This window comes from Myotis lucifugus, unplaced genomic scaffold (genome assembly GCF_000147115.1).
Source record: "Myotis lucifugus unplaced genomic scaffold, Myoluc2.0 scaffold_5, whole genome shotgun sequence".
Classification (NCBI taxonomy): domain Eukaryota; kingdom Metazoa; phylum Chordata; class Mammalia; order Chiroptera; family Vespertilionidae; genus Myotis; species Myotis lucifugus.
The window spans coordinates 11,413,634-11,432,727 of NW_005871053.1; the positions used below are offsets into that span (position 1 = coordinate 11,413,634).

At 42.5% G+C, this 19,094-nt stretch overlaps 1 protein-coding gene across 1 annotated transcript in view; it reads right to left on the reverse strand.

Moving 5' to 3' along the window:
* MYO3B (myosin IIIB) overlaps positions 1 to 19,094 on the reverse strand; it is a 357,063-nt gene that overhangs the window by 301,360 nt on the left and 36,609 nt on the right. Inside the window, exon 8 of the mRNA XM_023743517.1 lies at positions 15,438 to 15,583. Coding sequence (XP_023599285.1) covers positions 15,438 to 15,583 — 146 coding nt within the window. The remainder of the gene's footprint in view (positions 1 to 15,437; positions 15,584 to 19,094) is intronic.

The window sequence follows — 19,094 nt, forward strand, 5'->3', positions numbered from 1 at the left end:
GGGCAGCTGAGGGACTGCATTAAGGCAGTGGTAGAAGGCTTGGAAAGGAGCCAAGGAGAACAGCCCATCTTAATGTTATCAAGCCTTAAGGAGCATCAGAATCACCCACAAGACTTGTTAAAGCACAGATGACTGGGCCCCACCCTCAAAGTTTCTGATGCAGTAGGTCTGCGGTAGGGCCTGAGAATTTGCATTCCTAACATGCTCCCAAGTGATGCTGGTGCTACTGGTTTAGAAACCAAGCTTTGAGAACCATTAGGATAGTCCATTCCATATACCACATCAGAAATGAAGTGTTCTCTTTTGTCCTCATTTAGAAAAAGTGGTAAGTCACTTTTGCTAGGGGCATTAAGATAAAATATAGAAAAATAACAGTACCTCACCAGTCAGCTGGCATGAGCCAGGTCCCTAGACACAAATAACTATTTTCACGTTGTTATACACAGTAACCCAGATGGACACAGGCCACTCAAACATTCTAGTCCCCACCCCAAATTCTGAGACTACATTCAAAGCAACTTGGGAACAAAAGCCATTTTAAGGTCATTTTCCAAATCCATTGTAGGCAGTATTAGCGTCAGTGCTAGGCATAAAGCAAGAACTCACAAAATTTGGCTTCTGAGTAGTTGAAATTCTCATTACGACTCAGAAATTTTCCCAACTTCTTAGTAAGACCAGACAAGTAGCTCTGACATATCACTTCTCGCAAGATAACACAGCTTAAGGAATTTCTGGGTTCGCTGCATGTTAAAATGCTTAATTCCAGGGACTCTTAGCATTGGGCCATGCTGTATTCCACCCACTGGGCCTGACTTGACACAAGTAGAGGCAGCAGATGGAGGAGGTTAAAAGTATCAAATCCTGGGATCAATTTTGCTAGGCCACCTCCCTTCATAATTTAGACCCTTCTGTTGGAGATTTAAAAATATATTCCAGACAGATGACATGTTACTAGAATCATTTCATGGTTCAGCGTCCTCTCAGTGTGATTTATATCTGTAGGCACCAGAAACCCCCTATTCAAAAGATTTATGAGCTACCTACACAATTCTATTTTGTTGAAAGAAAATGTGTGCATTGAGAAACAAAATGATAATACTCATTATCATTCTAATTAGAGGCTTTCGAGCTAAAGCATGTTCACCACTTTTCCATTCCCTGTGCCTCATCAATCCAGTTTTTTACCCCAATAACAAACACTAAAATATGTAATACATTAAGGAAAAAAGGAGGAAGCCCTTCTCACTTTTGAATCCTTTGAGCCTTTTTTCATGAGTTTATATCTATCCAAATATTTATAGTAACAAGGACCATACTGTACATAATAGTCTGCAACTTGATTTTTCCCATTACACACTGAGTTTTGAAATAGTTGTTCTCAAAGTGTGGACCCCAGACCAGCAACATCATTATCACCTGAGACTTGTTTAGAAACTCTTCCCGCCCTGTCCCCCAGCAGACTTCTGGGGGTGGGGCCAGCAACCTGTTTTAACAAGTCCTGTGGGTGATTCTAATGCACACTAAAGCTTCATAACCTCAGTTTTCAAAGGCTTTCCAAGTCATGACATACAGGTCTACACATTCTCTTAAATAAATACATATTATTTCATAGAAAGTATATATCACAGTTGTTTAGCCATTCCCCTACTGACAGTTTTTCCTAAGACAAAAACTGCAGTGAACATTCTGGTACCTTCACCTCGATGAACTTATCTGGTGAAGTTGAATTTCTAAGAGTGGAACTGCTGTGACAAAGAGTTGTTTTGAATTTTTTTCCAGATTTTGATAGATACTGACAAATTGCCCCCCAAAAGGCTTTACCACTATTCCCCTTGAGACTGGTAATGCTTTCCCTCCACATTCTTACCAACACTTGTTATTAACAATCTGTCCCAGTTTTACCGATCTAATGAGTGGGGGAAAAAATGGCATAGTAAAATCACATGGTACTTGGAGGTGGGAGTGGGGGGAAGTATAGATTTTAAACAGATAAAGTGAAAACCATGTACAGTCAAAATTACCTTTGAATAACTCTTAGAAACACACTGTTTTTGAAACCTACATACTCACTCAAAATATGGACAACTCAGCCAGCTGTTTTCCTAGGCCATCTCTGGAGCTCCAGAGGGAGTGTCTGTGGGCACTGTCCCATGAAAAGCACACATCTTTAAACACCAGACTCACACTTGGGTGTGGTAGGAATCTCTCACACTAAGAACAAGCTGTGAGATGTGTGTCCACCTGAGTAAACATCAAGTCCCAGCTTGCATCTCACCTTGACCTGGGCAGAACTGCCCCACCCCAGGTTCCTCATTTGAGCTGGATTCAGGTCATGGAGGTGCCCCTATGAAGCAGCTCAATAGTGTCCTATTATTTTATTTCGTATTTTCTTGATTTCTAGGCATAGTGATTTGAACAGTCTGAGCACCTTCTCATATTTTCAATGGCCATTTATATTTATTTGGTGCAATGCCAATTTCTATCCTGTGTCCCTTTTTATCAATTGGACGGTCTTTTTCTTACTTAATTGAAAGGGTTTCTTTATATGGCACAAGTATTAATTTTTATCTGTTACATATGTTGCAAATATTTTCCTTCCACTTGAGTATTGCTCAATTGGTACTCCTTTATATCCTCATATTATTTAACCGTTTCCTATGTCTTTCCAACTAGATGACTGAAAGACTAAAGAGCAGCAAATGTGCCTTACATTTTTACATTTATCTCCTCATCCTCTGCAGCGACCAAGTTAGTGGTAGAGTTACAAATAGGCAAGGATGTTCAATAAATTGGATGAATTACTATAAAGAAAAGTTTTAAGCACATAACTCAATATTTAATTTAATAATTTGACCAGTTTCCATTAGGATTCCTTCTTTCAATCACTTTGCCCACTGTCCACTGTTTTGCACTATTACCATCAAAAGAAACCTTTTAAGAGCAACACAGGGCTACTTAGAGCTTTTATTAACCTTCCTTTAATTTCCATGGATGATAATGTCATGAGCTAAGAGATATGAACCCACTATAGATCCCTAGTTATTATGACACATAGAACTGGGACCTCCTTCCCTCATTTGTGGCAGTCCTTCCACTCCCACTTGACAAAAAAAAAGGGGATGATGAACACACTTCTATGCACAAAGCTGTTGTTGTTGCTGGTTTGTTTTAAGTATTAAGAAATAGATGATCCACAAAAAGGTTTACTTAAGAGTATTCTAAAACCAGTCATAATTTCTGGTAGATAGCCTACAAAAATACATAATTATAACCAACTACAAACCAACTTGATCAGTTATTCAGAAATTCATTTGTTTAACTCAGAGAATAAACCAGGAAATAATATGGATTAAAGTTCATTTAAAAATTAAAATTAGATGCTTTATCAACTTTAGATGTGTTTTCTTTCATTGTCAAGGTAAGCATTTAATCCATTACTTTAGAAAATCCAAAAATTTAATCCTGTATTAGGCCAAGTCACCAGAGAGCTATACATGGGAGTTGCATTGCTTTATTAATTTTGACTGAATTTTTAATAGTCACATATGGTTGACTGATATATCTATATATCTATATTGAAAAATTATTGTTGGATTTACTATGAAGATGATAGTGAAGACATTATTTACTATGTTACCCATCCTGAGCATGCTGCTTGTTTTTAATCTTCTGAATACACCAAATCATGTCACTGATTGTATTTCACTTTTTGCCTTGGCAGCTAGGAAGCTCAGAAGCAAATGGAATAAGAAAGTTTGATGTGCATTTTGTTTATCAACCTCCCCTTGGCTTAATCTTTTTCCTATCTTTGTTTTCTGGTTCATGCAAAATTCCTTCCCTGGCGTGCTTCCATCTTGTTGCACAGTATATGTTTGTAAATGGCCTTAAATACTTTTTAGAATGAGCCCAGTGATAAAGAGATAGATACCTAATTAGATAGAAGAGAGAAATCAAGGCCTAAGAGTGGAAGCTAAAAGTAAACCCTCAGTAGGATCACAGATTTTCTTCAAGCAACAAAGTCTGGCATTGCCTGGGCTGTAATCCAACTAAGTGACTGAAGTCCTTTAACTCCCTGTCTCTGTCTATTTTGAAGGTCTCAGTTTTGACATCTCTCTGGTGTGACAGCCCCTTCACTTTGCGTCCTGGCCCCTGCCTGGCCTGACCTGGACTGCCCTCTGCTGTGAACTACACATACCTTGGTGTGGGCCCCTGGCCCTGGCTGTGTTCCTAATAACTCTAAACTGCTGATCTTGGCCCCGCCATGCTATAATTATTCCTAAATTCATGTAGGTTTTTATCGCATTTACCTTCCAAGTTACACAGAAAAGTGCTTTCTTTGAGACTCTTTTAGAATACATGAATCTTTTCAGAGTTTTTGGGTCTCCAGTGGTGTGATTTACAGACAAAGGATTCAGACTGCTCTGAAATGAAGGCCAAGACTTACAAACCTAGAGGCGCTACCTATTCTTTAAGTGTCTGTCTCCAACTGGAGAAGGACTGTGGGAGCGAAGGACAAGAGGGCCCTCCCCCAGGAGGCTAGAAAAGTTAAATAAAGAGATGAAGTACGTTATGAAAGCAAGCCCCAACAGCTTTCTCTTTATAATCACAACATTGTAAATAGGAATCTTTAAAATCTTAAGAAGCCTTCTTAAAACCTTGCCCTGATCAATTATCTTCTCTCACATGTCTGCATTTTCCACTCTCCACTTGCCCTTCTGCTTAACCTGATTTTCCCACATGACAGCCCCTTCCACTTTCTGTCCCCTTTTACTGCCAAGCTGTGCTCGCTGCCCTCACATCCACTTACAGCTTAACGTTTGCCACTGCCTTTTGCTCCTCAACTCGCTACTACTCTCTTCGAAAATCAGGCAATCACCAAAGGTCTCTGAAATGTCAAATCCAACAAACATTCTTATCCCAGTTTTCATGGTATGCACCCTTTAAGTACATGAGACATTAGTAATAACAGAGGCTGCTATTTATTGAGTACTTACTGTGTGCCAGGGCACTTTGCCATAGCACAGCAGTTCTCAACCTGTGGGTCACGACCACTTTGGGGGTCGAACGACCCTTTCACAGGGGTCGCCTAAGACCATCGGAAAACACATACATAATTACATATTGTTTTTGTGATTAATCACTATGCTTTCATTATGTTCAATTTCTAACAATGAAATTGGGGGTCACCACAACATGAGGAACTGTATTAAAGGGTCGCGGCATTAGGAAGGTTGAGAACCACTGCCGTAGCATCTCTTTCTCTCACAGCGCATAATAACATTGATATTATCTCAGCTAAGAGAGTGCACATAACTCATCCAAAATCACACAAACAACCCGTGGCAGATACAGGATTCAAGTCCAGGAATGTCTGCGTGATGGATTAGAGACGGATGCAAATTCTCTGCCACACCTCCCTTCGAGAGGTGGAGTCTATTTTCCTCCCCTTGAATCTTGGCTGACCCTGTGATTTGCTCTGAGTAGTAAAACGTAGCCGAAGTGACATGTGTAAAGTCCATGCTGGGCCTTAGGAGGTCCGCAGCTCTGCTCTCCTGTGCGAGAAACTGAGAAACCCCGCGGCCTTGTAGGAAATCCAACTAACGGGGAGGGGAGGATGGACGTGAAGACTTCTTGGACCTCCCAGCCCAGTCACCGAATGCAGCAGCGAGTTCCTGCCCCAGCAGATTCTCACTGTGTGGAGCCGAAGAACCATCGCCCAAGCCCTGCCTGAAGTCCTGACTCTGAGAATCATGATAAACCAGGAGTTACTGTTTAAGCCACTCGGCATATACAGTCACTAAGTGTTAGGGCTGTTTGTTACACGGCAATAAATAACCAAGAAGTCTGATTCTAAAAGCCTATGCCATTTGGCCTAATTTTCACTGCCCCCTCCCTACTCTCCAGCAAACCAATTTCTCCTGTATTTTCAGACTTATTTAATGATACACCTATCCTCAGTTACCTCAAAATCCCTTTTTATTTAAAGCCACTTATCACTTTGTGAAGGTCTATTTAGTTGAAACTGGGTGGCTTCTGCCACGTAACCACTTAACGAGGCACCCTTTAACTTCAGTGCTTTCCAGGACTCGGACATTGAACCCACAAGTGCGGCCTCCTCGCCCCTTGCCTGGGAGCTCCCTGCGATCCACCTGCAGATCAAACCAGACAGGGCCATCCAACTTTTGTAGTGCAGGAAGGCACCAATGTCAATGTTTACCCTTGGTAACAGGAAAGCATAACTTGTTTCTTGTTTTTTTACATTGAAAATACATGGATATAGGAATGCTAATATTTTCACTCTGCACCTGGGTTTTTGTTTTGTTTCCTCCACCTTGGAGACCACAGGGACAGTCAGTATCTCTTCTTTATTCCTCTTCTCCCCCCAAGTGCATATTGATGTGAATGTTAATATCTGATGAGGCCAAAAAGGGTTAAGTTTGGGGCAAAAAAAAAGTGTGGAAGAAGGTACAGGGCGTGGTGTGGGTTTGTTTCCTCCTTGGATGGATTTTAAAATGAGAATAAAAATACAAGGACCTGTTTTTCTGGAGATTTGATGCTGCTCCATCAAGAGAGGAGAGCAAGAAGCTGACCCAAATGGTGAGGCTCTGGGCACAAGTAGAGTTGCTCAGGGTCCCAAGTAACAGAGTGACTCAGAGCTCAGGAGAGGGGCTACTCTTCTCATTGGAACTTATTGGTTGGGCATCCTGAGACCGGATGCTTTGGGAATAACAGAACCAGCAGCCACACAAGCAGGAGTGTTCTGATGGTGGGTGAGTAGGCAATCAGTGGGCAGAGGCCATATAATGATGGTAGCTCACAATGGGGGGGGGGCGGATCACAAATGGAGCACACCCTTGAGGATTTCTAAGAATTCCTAGACAATATTTTTGGGGTGTTGTAGGCAAAATAATGGACCCCGAGGATGTCCATTTCTTAATCCCCAGAATCTGTGAATATATTAGGTTACATGATAAGGGAGAATTAAGGTTGTAGATGAAATTGTGGTTGTTAATCAGATTATCTGTGTGGGCTCAGTATAACCACAGTGTCTTGAAATGGGGAAGGGAGAGGAAGAGGAGTTGGAGTGATGCAATGTGAGGAAGACTTAACCAGCCACTGCTGGCTTTGAAGATGGAGGAGAGGACATGAGCCAAGGAATATAAACAACCTCTGGAAACTGGGGGGAAAAATACAAAAATGGAGTTCCCCTAGAGCCTCCAGAATGGAACTCAGCCTTGATGACTCCTTGGTTTTGCCCAGGGAGACCCATTTCAGACCTCCTACTTCCCAAACTATAAAATAATACGCCTGCGTTCCTTCAAGTCACTAAGTTTGTGATAATCACTTGTTAAAGAAGCAATAGGAAATTAAGACAGGGGATGTGCAGCAATGACACTAAAAAAGGACATTAGTCTGACATGGCTAATTTTAGTAAACCCATGCCAATTCCTACTGATCACAGCTTTTTTCCCCCTAAGAATTCATATACTATTTAAGGGGGAAGAAGAAGGAATCATAGTAATTAGCCATAATGAAAGTTAAGCTCACCAGATGGTAATTTGCAGATTCTGCTTTCTCCCCCTTTTTTTTGAAGGATTGAAGCACCTTCCCCCTCTTCCACTCCTCTAGCACTGTTCCTGTTCTCCAGGACTCTTCCAGATCACTGACAGTGGGTCAGTCGTCTCGCCTGTATATTCTCTCAGTGCCTGGGGTATCACTCCTCCCAGCCAAGAAACCTGAACTCACCTGGAACAACTACGTAAGTGCTCTCCTTACCATCCCCTCGCTGGCTTGGGTTTCTGTCTCCCTTTACCAAAGTTTTTAGCGTTTCCAAGTTGGACTGGGGAAAAAATCATTCTCCTTAGTGGGGAAAATGGGAGCAAAATGGAACCCAATCTTGCGTCAGTGCCCTGTGTCTAGAACTCCTACTATGTTACCTTTACCTGGGGACAAGAATTTCTCAGAACCAAGGGAAGGTTGTAGCTACCAAGGGGGCTGAAGGGACCCTCAAGAGAGTCAGCCAAGCCCCCATCACACAACTCATCCACCAGCTGCAAAGCCACCACAAGGGTGAAAGCGATCGGAAAGGAGAAGCCCTGCAGCCTCCATTCTCTTCAGAGGCTGACGGCATCGCCATTCACTGCAGACACAGTGGGAGTCGGGAATAAGGCCAGCTTTGCTTCCCAAAGGGCCGTTCTTGTCATCACATTCAGGGTGTGTATGGGGGGAGGGGGAGTATTCCCATCTCTTAGGAATCTGTCTGTTAACAAAGAAATTGTAACATTGGATATTTGTGACAGAGTCTTTCAGATCGGTGCAGTGGAAGCAGCGAAGATTTATTGAGAAATCAGTCTTCATTCTCTCCCAATTCCCCACACAATCATCAATCAATCAATTAGATAAACTTTCAAGTGATTGATCTCATAGCTCTTTTGCATGGACATTTTTACTTCTTGAGGTACAGGGAAAAGCAAACCCTTTACATTAGAAATATACCCTTGAGATTTGTTCTTTGGTAACACCCGGCAAAAGCCGAATGCTTAATCTGTACTGTTCTGAGCACTTTCCATTAATTGCTCACAACAACTCTATGAGGCTGATAATATCCATATCTCCAGTTTACAGAGGAGGAAACGGGTCCAAAGACATTAAGCAACGTGGTCAAGTTCATGCAGCTTGAAGGTGTGAGTGGTGCTCACGTCTGAACCCATGCAGGCTGACTGTAGAACACTGTGGTTAACAAACTGCAAAAATGGTCCAACTGTACACCTCTTCCTGCCTCTATGCTTGGAACCTGTCACCAATGTGAGACTAGCCCTGGCTAGCCTGCTGGAGGATGTGAAACCACATGGAGCAGAGCCAAGCCATCCTCATCAAGGCCATCCTAGACCAGCTGGTCCCTAGCCACATCCCTAGCTGACCACAGATACACGAGCAAGCCCAGCCCAGAGCCACAGACTCATGAGACATAATAAGTGATCGCTGTTTTAAGCAACTATATTTGGGGGTGGTTTACTACATACCAGTAGAGAACTAATACAAACACTACTGCACTATATTTCCTTTCTGATGACTGGCTTCATCTGATTCTCCAGGAATGGACAGTTCCAGCTGTGAAGAGCCTTCCTCCAACCACTTTATCTCTCTTCATCCTTGTGCTGCCCTGCCCTACCACCATGCCAACCCATGAAGGCAGTTTATAACTGTTCCTCACCTTTATTCCCTAGTTTTCTCTGGCATCAAGAGGAAACTAGGGTGCCTCCAACCCTTTGGCACTATTTTGAGCTCTGTTTCCTTGCGTACCCTCTTTGCCCACCTCTCCATCATTTAGGAGCCAAGTTGGAATTAGCCAAAATGAGTTGTGCCAAAATATTGAAATCGGGGTAATGAGGGGAAAGCACCGATAGTGCCGTAAGTCAACACGGCTCCTCTGGCCTTTCCCTTCTCTCGGGGTGGGCTTCTTACTCAGCACGGATGGACGGGACTAGAAGTCCTGAAGGCATGCTCCTGCTTTGCCACCTGATCCCCAAGTTAAAGCTTAAAAAGCTAAACTCTCCCTGCCTGCCAGGACTCAGGGGGGCAGCAAGCTGTACCTCCACAGGAACTAACCGCCCCAGCTGCTCAACTCAAATTAAAAGAGTTTGGAAACATGTTCCACAGAGTGAAAACCTTCTGGGGCGTTTCTGCCAACTGCCTCCAGCTACTGTGTTCCCAAGGAAATGGAAAGGATACCCCAGGGGGAGGAGGCACCCCTGAGACATCCTGAGGAATAGGGACCACAATCCATTAAATTCCACTAGAAATTTCCCAAAGGAAAGGGAGAAGAATGCTGGATTGTTTTTCTTTTAGAGCATTGCAAAACTTTTTTTTTCATTTTGCTGTTAGGCACTCAGTATATGCTGAATGATGCTAATTCTTCTAGCTCGTCTTGCTTTATGAGTGAAGCTGGGATTGGGAGGGTTTGTTACTCAAAAGGCCAATAGCTAAGTGACCTAGGTTGGTGAAGAGAAACCAGAATTCTCCGGGGCAAATCCGGCCTTCCTGTGCCATTAAACACCACCCCCCTCACTCATTACACTTTAACAACAATAGTTTAGTTTTAATTTCTTTTCCGTATATTTCACAGCCCTAGGGGAAAATGTCCTGTGACAATTCTGTAATAGTAAGACAATTACTGGTGACTCAGGGCTCCCTGCTGCCTCTGCATCCTCCCTCAGCTGAGGAGCAGGCTTCCCATGTAGGAACAATTTGGTTTGTGAATTAGAAAAGTCAGAATGAAAGGAATCTTTACCTTAAAAAATGATAGACATTCAGGAGAAATTAGATGAAAATTCAACCCAAGGATTCTGTTTCAGAACAAGAGTCCCTGAAGAAACCTTTCATATAGACTCCCAATGTTTCAAGTGATGATTCATGTTTCAAGTGATGATTCCTCCTTTCTGAGCCCTGCCACCCACTTCTTTTATAGTCCTCCTCCTTATACCTCTTATACCTTTGCTATTGGATGGGGGAAGAGACAGTAAAGCTATGTTCTCCTTGAGAGAAAAACCCGTCTTCTTCATCTTGTAATTCAGGCACTCCACCTAAGCCCGGTTCAGGGTGATGACCAGGTTAGAGGGCACAGGCCTGCCCACCTTCCCAGTAGATTGTGTTTCGAAGCACTTTGGTAAATGGGTAGTTTAGAGCTTGGAAAGCATTTCCCCCCTCCCCCCACATAAGCATAAAGTTCCAGAGATAGGCTAAGCCCTCAGATTCAACCACAAGACTCTGAGGGGCTACAAGAGTCTAATACGGTACCCCACGTGAGAACTTTAGGTGTTTGCTGTAGAGAAGTGATGGCGAACCTTTTGAGCTCGGCGTGTCAGCATTTTGAAAAACCCTAACTTAACTCTGGTGCCGTGTCGCATATAGAAATTTTTTGATATTTGCAACCATAGTAAAACAAAGATTTATATTTTTGATATTTATTTTATATATTTAAATGCCATTTAACAAAGAAAAATCAACCAAAAAAATGAATTCGCGTGTCATAGGTTCGCCATCACTTCTATAGAGCCTCCTCCTAAATCATCCCTTAATATAGTTTCCATGAGAAAAGCATTCCAACCTTGGAGCCAGAAGCAGATTTCCATTTACCAGAGAACCAAAGTGAGCTTTTCCCACTGAGAAAGTAAAAGGAAGGTGAAGGGGGAAGCGGTGCTGGCTTTGCCAGAAATGGCCCTGACCTGGCAGGTGCAGGTTTTGCAAGGAGGGTAGGATGGGACAAACACCTCTGGGTACCAACAATGATAACATGGAATTCCTCTCTGCTTTTATAGAACACATGCTCTATGATTTTTCAGTTCAAACACTTGTCTTAAGTGTTCTAAGTGAAGAACTGAAGGTGGTTGCTTAAGGGGAGTCTGGAAAGGGAGGGATTTCTGGTTTAAGGGTCATAAATCAATGAGCAAAGGCGGGCCTGTGTGCACCTATGATAATACTCTTGATTTCTATCCTTCAGTTCCTTAACTGACACAATTGCTGATGTTAATACAATTCTAACTCTCAGGTTTACAGTGTCTATTTAAAATTGGAGGCAGGGAGAAGGATGCTGGACTGTCAGCTTCTTAAAGGCTTACATTGCTATTCATTTCTATACAGTCCAGTCCCCTTGTTGCTCAATTCACAATTCATTAATAAATAAATATAACTTAAGGGAAGGCTTTAATTTTTCAATCTGGTTGCAAAACATGTGGGCCTTGGAATCCCGCTTCTCAGACTTGCATCATTTTTCCCCTAGAGGTGCATGACCAGGGGCTTCCTCCTTGGGCTTCCAGTTTTCTCCTCTAGAAAAAGGGTGGTGATAGAATCAACCTCACAAGGTACTGTGAGCACTGAATGCATTTATATTTTTAAACACATAGCACTGTGCCTGCCATAGAAAGCACTTGATAAATCTAAGCTAGTATTATTTTTACATCATCATTTGGCTAATTATCTCACACTTTGTACCCAAATTAGTTTCTCAGAGAAGCTGGTAAACATTAAAGCTGGTTGGGATAGTGAGTTGAACTGTGTAGCCTCCAAGAAATATGCCCACTCGGGACGTGTCCTCATTTTGAATAAGGGTTTTTGCAGATGTAATTATGACAAGGATCTCAAGATGAGTTCATCCTGGATTAGGATGGGCCCTAAATCCAATGACAAGTGTCCTTATTGGACAAGACAGAACAGAAGACACAGAGCGACATGGAAGGAGGCCACATGAAAATGTAGCAGGGATTGGAGTTATGCTGCGACAAACCAAGGAACACCAGAAGCCACCAGACCTGGAAGGGGCAAGGAGGAATTCCCCCCAAGAGCTTTCAGAGGGAGCGTGGCTCTGGCAGCTTCTTGATTGGAATTCTGACCTCTAGAATGGGAGAGAATACATTTCTGTAGTTTTAAGCCACCAAGTTTATGGTATGTTGCTTTGGCGGACACAGTTTGGAACAACCTAAATTTGGTGAGGAAAAAAAGCCCAAATGTGAGTTGGTATTTATTATTTATTACGAGGTCTCTTTTTCTCAAATCATGTACTGCAGGGAAACTTCTCTTTAGGAGGGGAAATCATGGACCATTCCAGCCAAGGACATTTCTGCTGGGGATCTTGAAAGCATTCTGCATCTTCACACAGGAATGAAGTGGAAATACTCAACATGCAGCAAGACCCTAGGCAGAGCTGGCCACTATCTGGCCAAGAATGAACAGGCAGGAAACACAGCTCTCAGTCCTTGTCCAATTAACATACCCACACTGGTCCCCACTGCCTTCTGGGTCCCCACCTGTAGTGATCGAGAAGGTCATTAGACAAAGACTCCAACTTACAAAAGATACCTGGTTGCCAAGGAACCAATGTAACTATACATTTCTCCTAACTCTATGGGTTCTTGCAATCTATGAAACAGATCTACTTTTTAAGAGAAAAATACATCCAGGTCATCTGCAAGATCCTTCTAAGACTGGAATTTTAAAGGAGTCCTCAGGAGAGGATGTTGTCAAAGCCATGGACATCCAGAAAAACTGTTTCATTCTTTTCCTGTCTTATAACTCCCGGAGAAAAATACCAGCAGCCAGAGCAGCAACTGCCGGAAAGAGGTGACTTTTTTGGAGCAAAGGCATTAGCCAAGATGACACATGCTGACAGGTTCAGTAAATAGCAGACGCTCTGCCAATCAGAAGATAATTTCTGCGTGTGTGCAACGTAGGAAAGACTGCGAGTCCCACAGGATTTCAAAGTCAGGTCACAATCACTCCATGTGTCATCTTCTAATGTGAAGGTCAAAGGAAAGGAGAAGGTGGGTGGAGGCAGAGAGGGGAAGAGCAAGGAGACCCGTGTGCCAACGAATCAACCACATCCAGGCAGGCCTCGCTTCCTATTTCCAGACAGTGCCCAGGGAACCTGCGTAATCACCTGCTTCATCGACATCTGAGGCTCCCACCTCACATGCAGCCAGCACTTCATTAACTCCCCAGTCCTTCGTAACTCGTGAAAGTCACTTCCTACCTGTCTCGGGAAGGTTTTCTTTCCTTCCCTCACTTGGTAATTCATTCCAGTACGGAAAGGGTTTTATAGAGAAGAGGTGAGTGAGGAAGGCCAGAGGAGAAGCCACACACAGTCTCCGGGACCCAGAGTCCTCAGAAGCAAACTTCACTGTTCAATGGGAAGGAATTACAGAACCCTGAAAACACTCAGAACCAAATAGGAAGAAAAGATTCTGAAGCCAAACGGATTCCAAGGATTTTTGTGATTGTCCTTTGCTTTTCTCCTTCAGGAAAGAAACGACAGAGAGGGAATGATAGACAGAGACTGAGGTTCTCAGGAAACACACAGGCAAATAACTTGAGTGCCTATTTAAAAGCTGTGTTTATTTCTCCACTCTCCATCAAAGAGCTTGTCTGAGGAAAGGATACATTTTTAGCACTCAGAATTAAGATAGTATACACACACACACACACACACACACACACACATCTACGCTGCCTCACATTTATCACCGTCTGCCTCACATTTATCACCGTCTGAAATATAGTTGGTCTGTACACAAATACATACTAAAAAAGAAAAAATATACCCAAGTCGATGACCTCTTACAAAAAGTACATATATATATTTTGCTAATCAGAAGCCACACCTTAATTGTGATATTTGGGAAACTGTGTAGCCACATTAAATAAATGATGAAGAGTAAACCATTTGTCAAATATCAAAGCACACACACAAGTCATCCCAGACACTGCTTCTATTTTCTGACTTATTATGTATACAATGCTGTTGTGTGGTCGTGCATTTCACATCCTTTTAAACCTTCAGCAGACTTGTTCCCCCAGGAGACTATTAATTTTAAAAGCCATTAATTTCGTCTGCCCTTCTAATCCCCAGGACCTGTTGTTGTACTTTGGAAAAAGCAAAAAGATCAACCCTGTCTTGAGTGGGGAACCATCTTTGGAATAATGGTTGTTCACATCTGGATTAGGTAGACAACATAGCATTACAATGATGAACACCACAGAGCCTCATCTGCATATAAATAGACCTAATCAGAAATGCAAATTGCAATCGGGAGAAATTTTTCAAGGCTGTGATAGCTGCATGATTGTGCAGATAGGAAAGGTTAACACTTGTATTAGCCAAATGGTTGAAGGCTCCCAGCCGGCCCAGAGCTTTCCCCTGAAAGAGAAATGTGAACGAACGGTACAAAGCTCTCAGCCTGCAACCTGGCTGGGAAGGAGCTCCCTTTTAGCTTCTGCAGCTGGCTGAGCGTGGCTGGATTCTGATGGAAGACAAACAACCAAACCTCTTGTACAAACCCTCAGTGAATACACACAATGGGAAATACACCGGCATTTAACACCAAACTGACCTCTTTCAGCACAATTTCCCATTGAGGCAGAAATTAAGGGATGGAAAGACAGTCATATGACTGATGTAACATTTTTAAAAATATTGTTTAGTGTTGGTCTGAGTAAATACAAAAATAGGATACACATTTTTATTCATCCCCAAATTTTCCTGAGTACTCGAGAAAGATTCAAATTAAAAACGAACAAACATATATAATTATATAATTAAAAACAAAACACAATACTTAGATTACTTAACCCAATATTGCATTTGTAGTCTTCTCATGCAAAGCACCAAAAATGAACGTCTCAAAAATTGGAGTGCATACTGAAAACACGCAATTGTTACAACAAAGTCCCATTATTCCATGAGATATGTTATCTTTCAGGGACGTTCTCTAACTTTGTTCCTCTCCACTTGTCCCCCCCTCCCCCACACACACACAAAGAAGTACTGTACATTTTACAGTGAGGCTTTCACAGATTTGGAAAGAAATTGTTTATGATCTATTATCCCCGCTAACAGCCGCTTTCACAAAGAACTTATGAGCCAAGAGCGCCATCGTGTGTCCTACCTTGGAATTTTAAAGAGCGTTTTCACAGGATGCATGTCAAAGAGGGGAGGGTCTCCATCCCCCAGTTCAATAGCTGTAATCCCCAAGGACCAGACGTCACAGCGAGCGTCATAGGAAGAGTCATACTGCTGTTCACAAGCGATAACCTATCAGACAAAAGCAGGACACAACACATCAACCCCACTACCACCTCAGATGTCCTAAAAAGCCCTTGGCCGATCTTAGTCCCTTCTCAGTTCCCTTGGCTATGCTGACATTGAATTCCAGTAATAACAACATGTGTGTGTTCTAGGTCTTATGTGTGTGTGTGACTGATTTATCATCTGATATGGTCATCAACTTTTTAAAAAAAATTTATTGTTTAAAGTATCACATATGTCTCCTTTCCCCCCCATTGACCTCTCCCAGGCCACTCCCACCCCCAGCACATACCCTCAAACCCCTAGTTTCTGTGTCCACTGGTCATGCTTATATGCATGCATACAAGTCCTTTGGTTGATCTCTTAACCCCTTCCCCTCCCCTGACTTCCCTCCCTTCCCTCTGAGGTTTGACAGTCTGATCGATGCTTCTCTGTCTCTGGATCTGTTTTTGTTCATCAGTTTGTGTTGTTCATTATATTTCACAAATAAGTGAGATCATGTGATATTTATCTTTCTCCGACTGGCTTATTTCGCTTAGCATAATGCTCTCCAGTTCCATCCATGCTACTGCAAATGGTAAGAGTTCTTTCTTTTTTACAGCAGCGTAGTATTCCATTGTGTAGATGTGCCAAAGTTTTTTAATCCACTCATCTGCTGATGGGCACTTAGGATGTTTCCAGATCTTAGCTATGGTGAATTGTGCTGCTATAAACATAGGGGTGCATATATCCTTTCTGATTGGTGTTACTGGTTTCTTGAGATATATTCCTAGAAGTGGGATTAGTCATTAACTTTTTTAAATGTGTCAGTTCAGTTCCATAAGCATGCATTGAAACCCTCTAGGTGCCAAGAACAGTGCAAGAGGAGGCACAAGGGTGAATACCTCACTGCATCTGCCCTGACATCCTTTAAGGCAGCGGTTCTCAACCTGTGGGTCACAACCTCTTTGGGGGTCGAACGACCCTTTCACAGGGGTCGCCTAAGACCATCGGAAAACACATATATAATTACATATTGTTTTTGTGATTAATCATTATGCTTTAATTATGTTCAATTTGTAACAATGAAATTGGGGGTCACCATAACATGAGGAACTGTATTAAAGGGTCACAGCATTAGGAAGGTTGAGAACCACTGCTTTAAGGAAAGGCTTTGTCTGCATCCTTCACCTCATTCCAGCTGCTGAATCAACAGCAAACAACACTCATTCTCAAAGGTGCTTGCCTCCTGCACAAAATCCCCAGAAGTGGCCAGTGGAGCAGAAAAATGTTGGAAGGTGGATGTAGTTAACATACAATAGGAACCGCTCCCTCCCATTCCCTTTTCTAAGAAGTTCTGTCCCCTCTTCAAACCCCCACAACTGATTTGCATTTCAGCAGCAGCTGCCACTTCAGTTACGGCCTGACTGGGTACAAGAACAGCAGAACCAGAAAATGCTTATCATTGCTTTGTTCCCCAATGGAACCTTGCAGGGAATCTCTTTCTATCATTTTTTTAAGTCAGACAGAAAAAGCCCCTCCATGCAGACTCTGGTGGCTACCACATTGAGGTTGTGAGAAGGCAGAGTGAGCCAGAGGATATGGAGGACAGGTGCCCCATCTGACCTGAAATCTGCCTTCATGACCAAGGATGGCCCAGGGCTATGGGCAGGTGGGAAACTTTGAGTTCCTGATGATGAACTGGTCCAAATAGCTTATGAGATAGATAAGCACCAGGGAGAGGGGCAGTGAGATGGGCCTACCTGCCCTCTTAGGCCATGAGGTCTTTGGCTGTGACTGAGCAAAGTGAGCCAACTGGGGAGCAGAGTGACAGATCTGGCGTACATGTTAGCAGGAGCACGCTCGCTGCTGTGCAGAGGATACATGAAAATGGGACATGAGGAGAAGCAAAACCAGTTTAAAGTGCTACTGCAGGAATCCAAACTGGAGGCAGTGAAAAATAATCAGATTTTGATTATGTAATTTTAAAGGTAGAGCCCATCAGATTTGCTGACTTATAAGAAAGACAAGTTGAGGAAGAGGCAAGAGTGTTTGACCTGGGCAATTTCAGAATGGAATTGGTATTTAATGAGATGGGGAGACAGTAGGAAAAGCAGGTTTGGGTTGAAAAGCAGGCTCTCCATTGGGGACATACTAAGTTTGAGATGCCTACGAGACATCCAGATGGAGATTTCATTGTAGCCAAATGACCTTGAGAATAAATGTGTGTTGTTTTGAGCCACTAAGTGTGTGACACTGTTATGGAAGTGACAGAAACTAGTACACCTGCTCTCTGCCAGACCCACTTAACTGGACTTGCAAAGCCAGCAAATGTGCCTACCATCTTGCCTGAGACCAGGTATCCTTCCTCCCATAATTGCTCTCTACACTTCCTTCTGGTTTCTGAATTGAAGAATGTTTCTCCTTGTATCCATATCCTTGGTCTGACCTCAGCCCCACCCTCTGAAGAGATTATCCTGACATAGAATCTCCTGTCCTACTTATAACACATTATTTTCAAACATGCATTCAAGCTAAAGTTCAAATAATCCCAATTTCAGGAGCAGAGACTATTTCATTGCCCCTGAAGGCCTCACTTCCATCACCCAATCATGTGAGAAAGTACACTATTTTTAAAGATCTCCAGAAAAGGCTATCCAACACCGTTCCTTTCAGCAATGACATTTCCAAATGTGAGGGACAAACATAATTGTAGACATATCAACCAGCAAATAGTTGAGCATTTTAATACATTTTTGTGAGGGAAAGAGAAATAAGACTCTATTCTTCCTCTACAAGAGCTACGGCCAACTGAAATGTCAAGTGAACCTATAATAATTAAATGGCAACAAAAAAAGTCCTAAGACAGTGTATACTAGCATGTCCAATACAGGATACGGGCTCCAAATGCTTGGGCTATTAGAGGGACACTACTGTAGATTAAGCAAGACAATGAAGAGTGTCTACTACCAAAGTTCATGACTTCCGGGAAGAAATTCAAATCAGCTCCCAGCCACTTTAGATGGGACACAGGAGACAATTCCAAGAATCCATCCTAATGTGGGAATGGAGATAGCCTAAGGTTTCTCAAGTGCTGTCATAAAATATTCAAAACATTTATTTGGTTTCAACTTCTCTTTACAGATAGACACTATCTTCAGCTCAGTCTGATAAATAGAAAAGTATCCTTTGGCCAAATTCTCTTCCCAAAACTCAGCTTTGTAGTGTGACAGAAAATTTCTTTAAGCTCAGTCTTCCAAAGAAGTTTATAGAAAATTTCACCAGTAAAATAATTTACAAATAACTTATTGAGTATCTGGGAGATGGGCATAGTATTAGGTCCTAGGAAGAGAAAGCTAAATGCACCCTTACTTTAATCTTCATAATCATTCTGTGAGGTAGGTGCAGGTGTAGAAACTGAGGAATAAATAACACAGTTAAATAGCTCACCCAGAGCCCACTGCTAGTCATTGTCAGGGACAGAATTTGAATCCAGGCAGAGGAGAGGCAAGTAAGCAAATCATAATATGATAAGTGC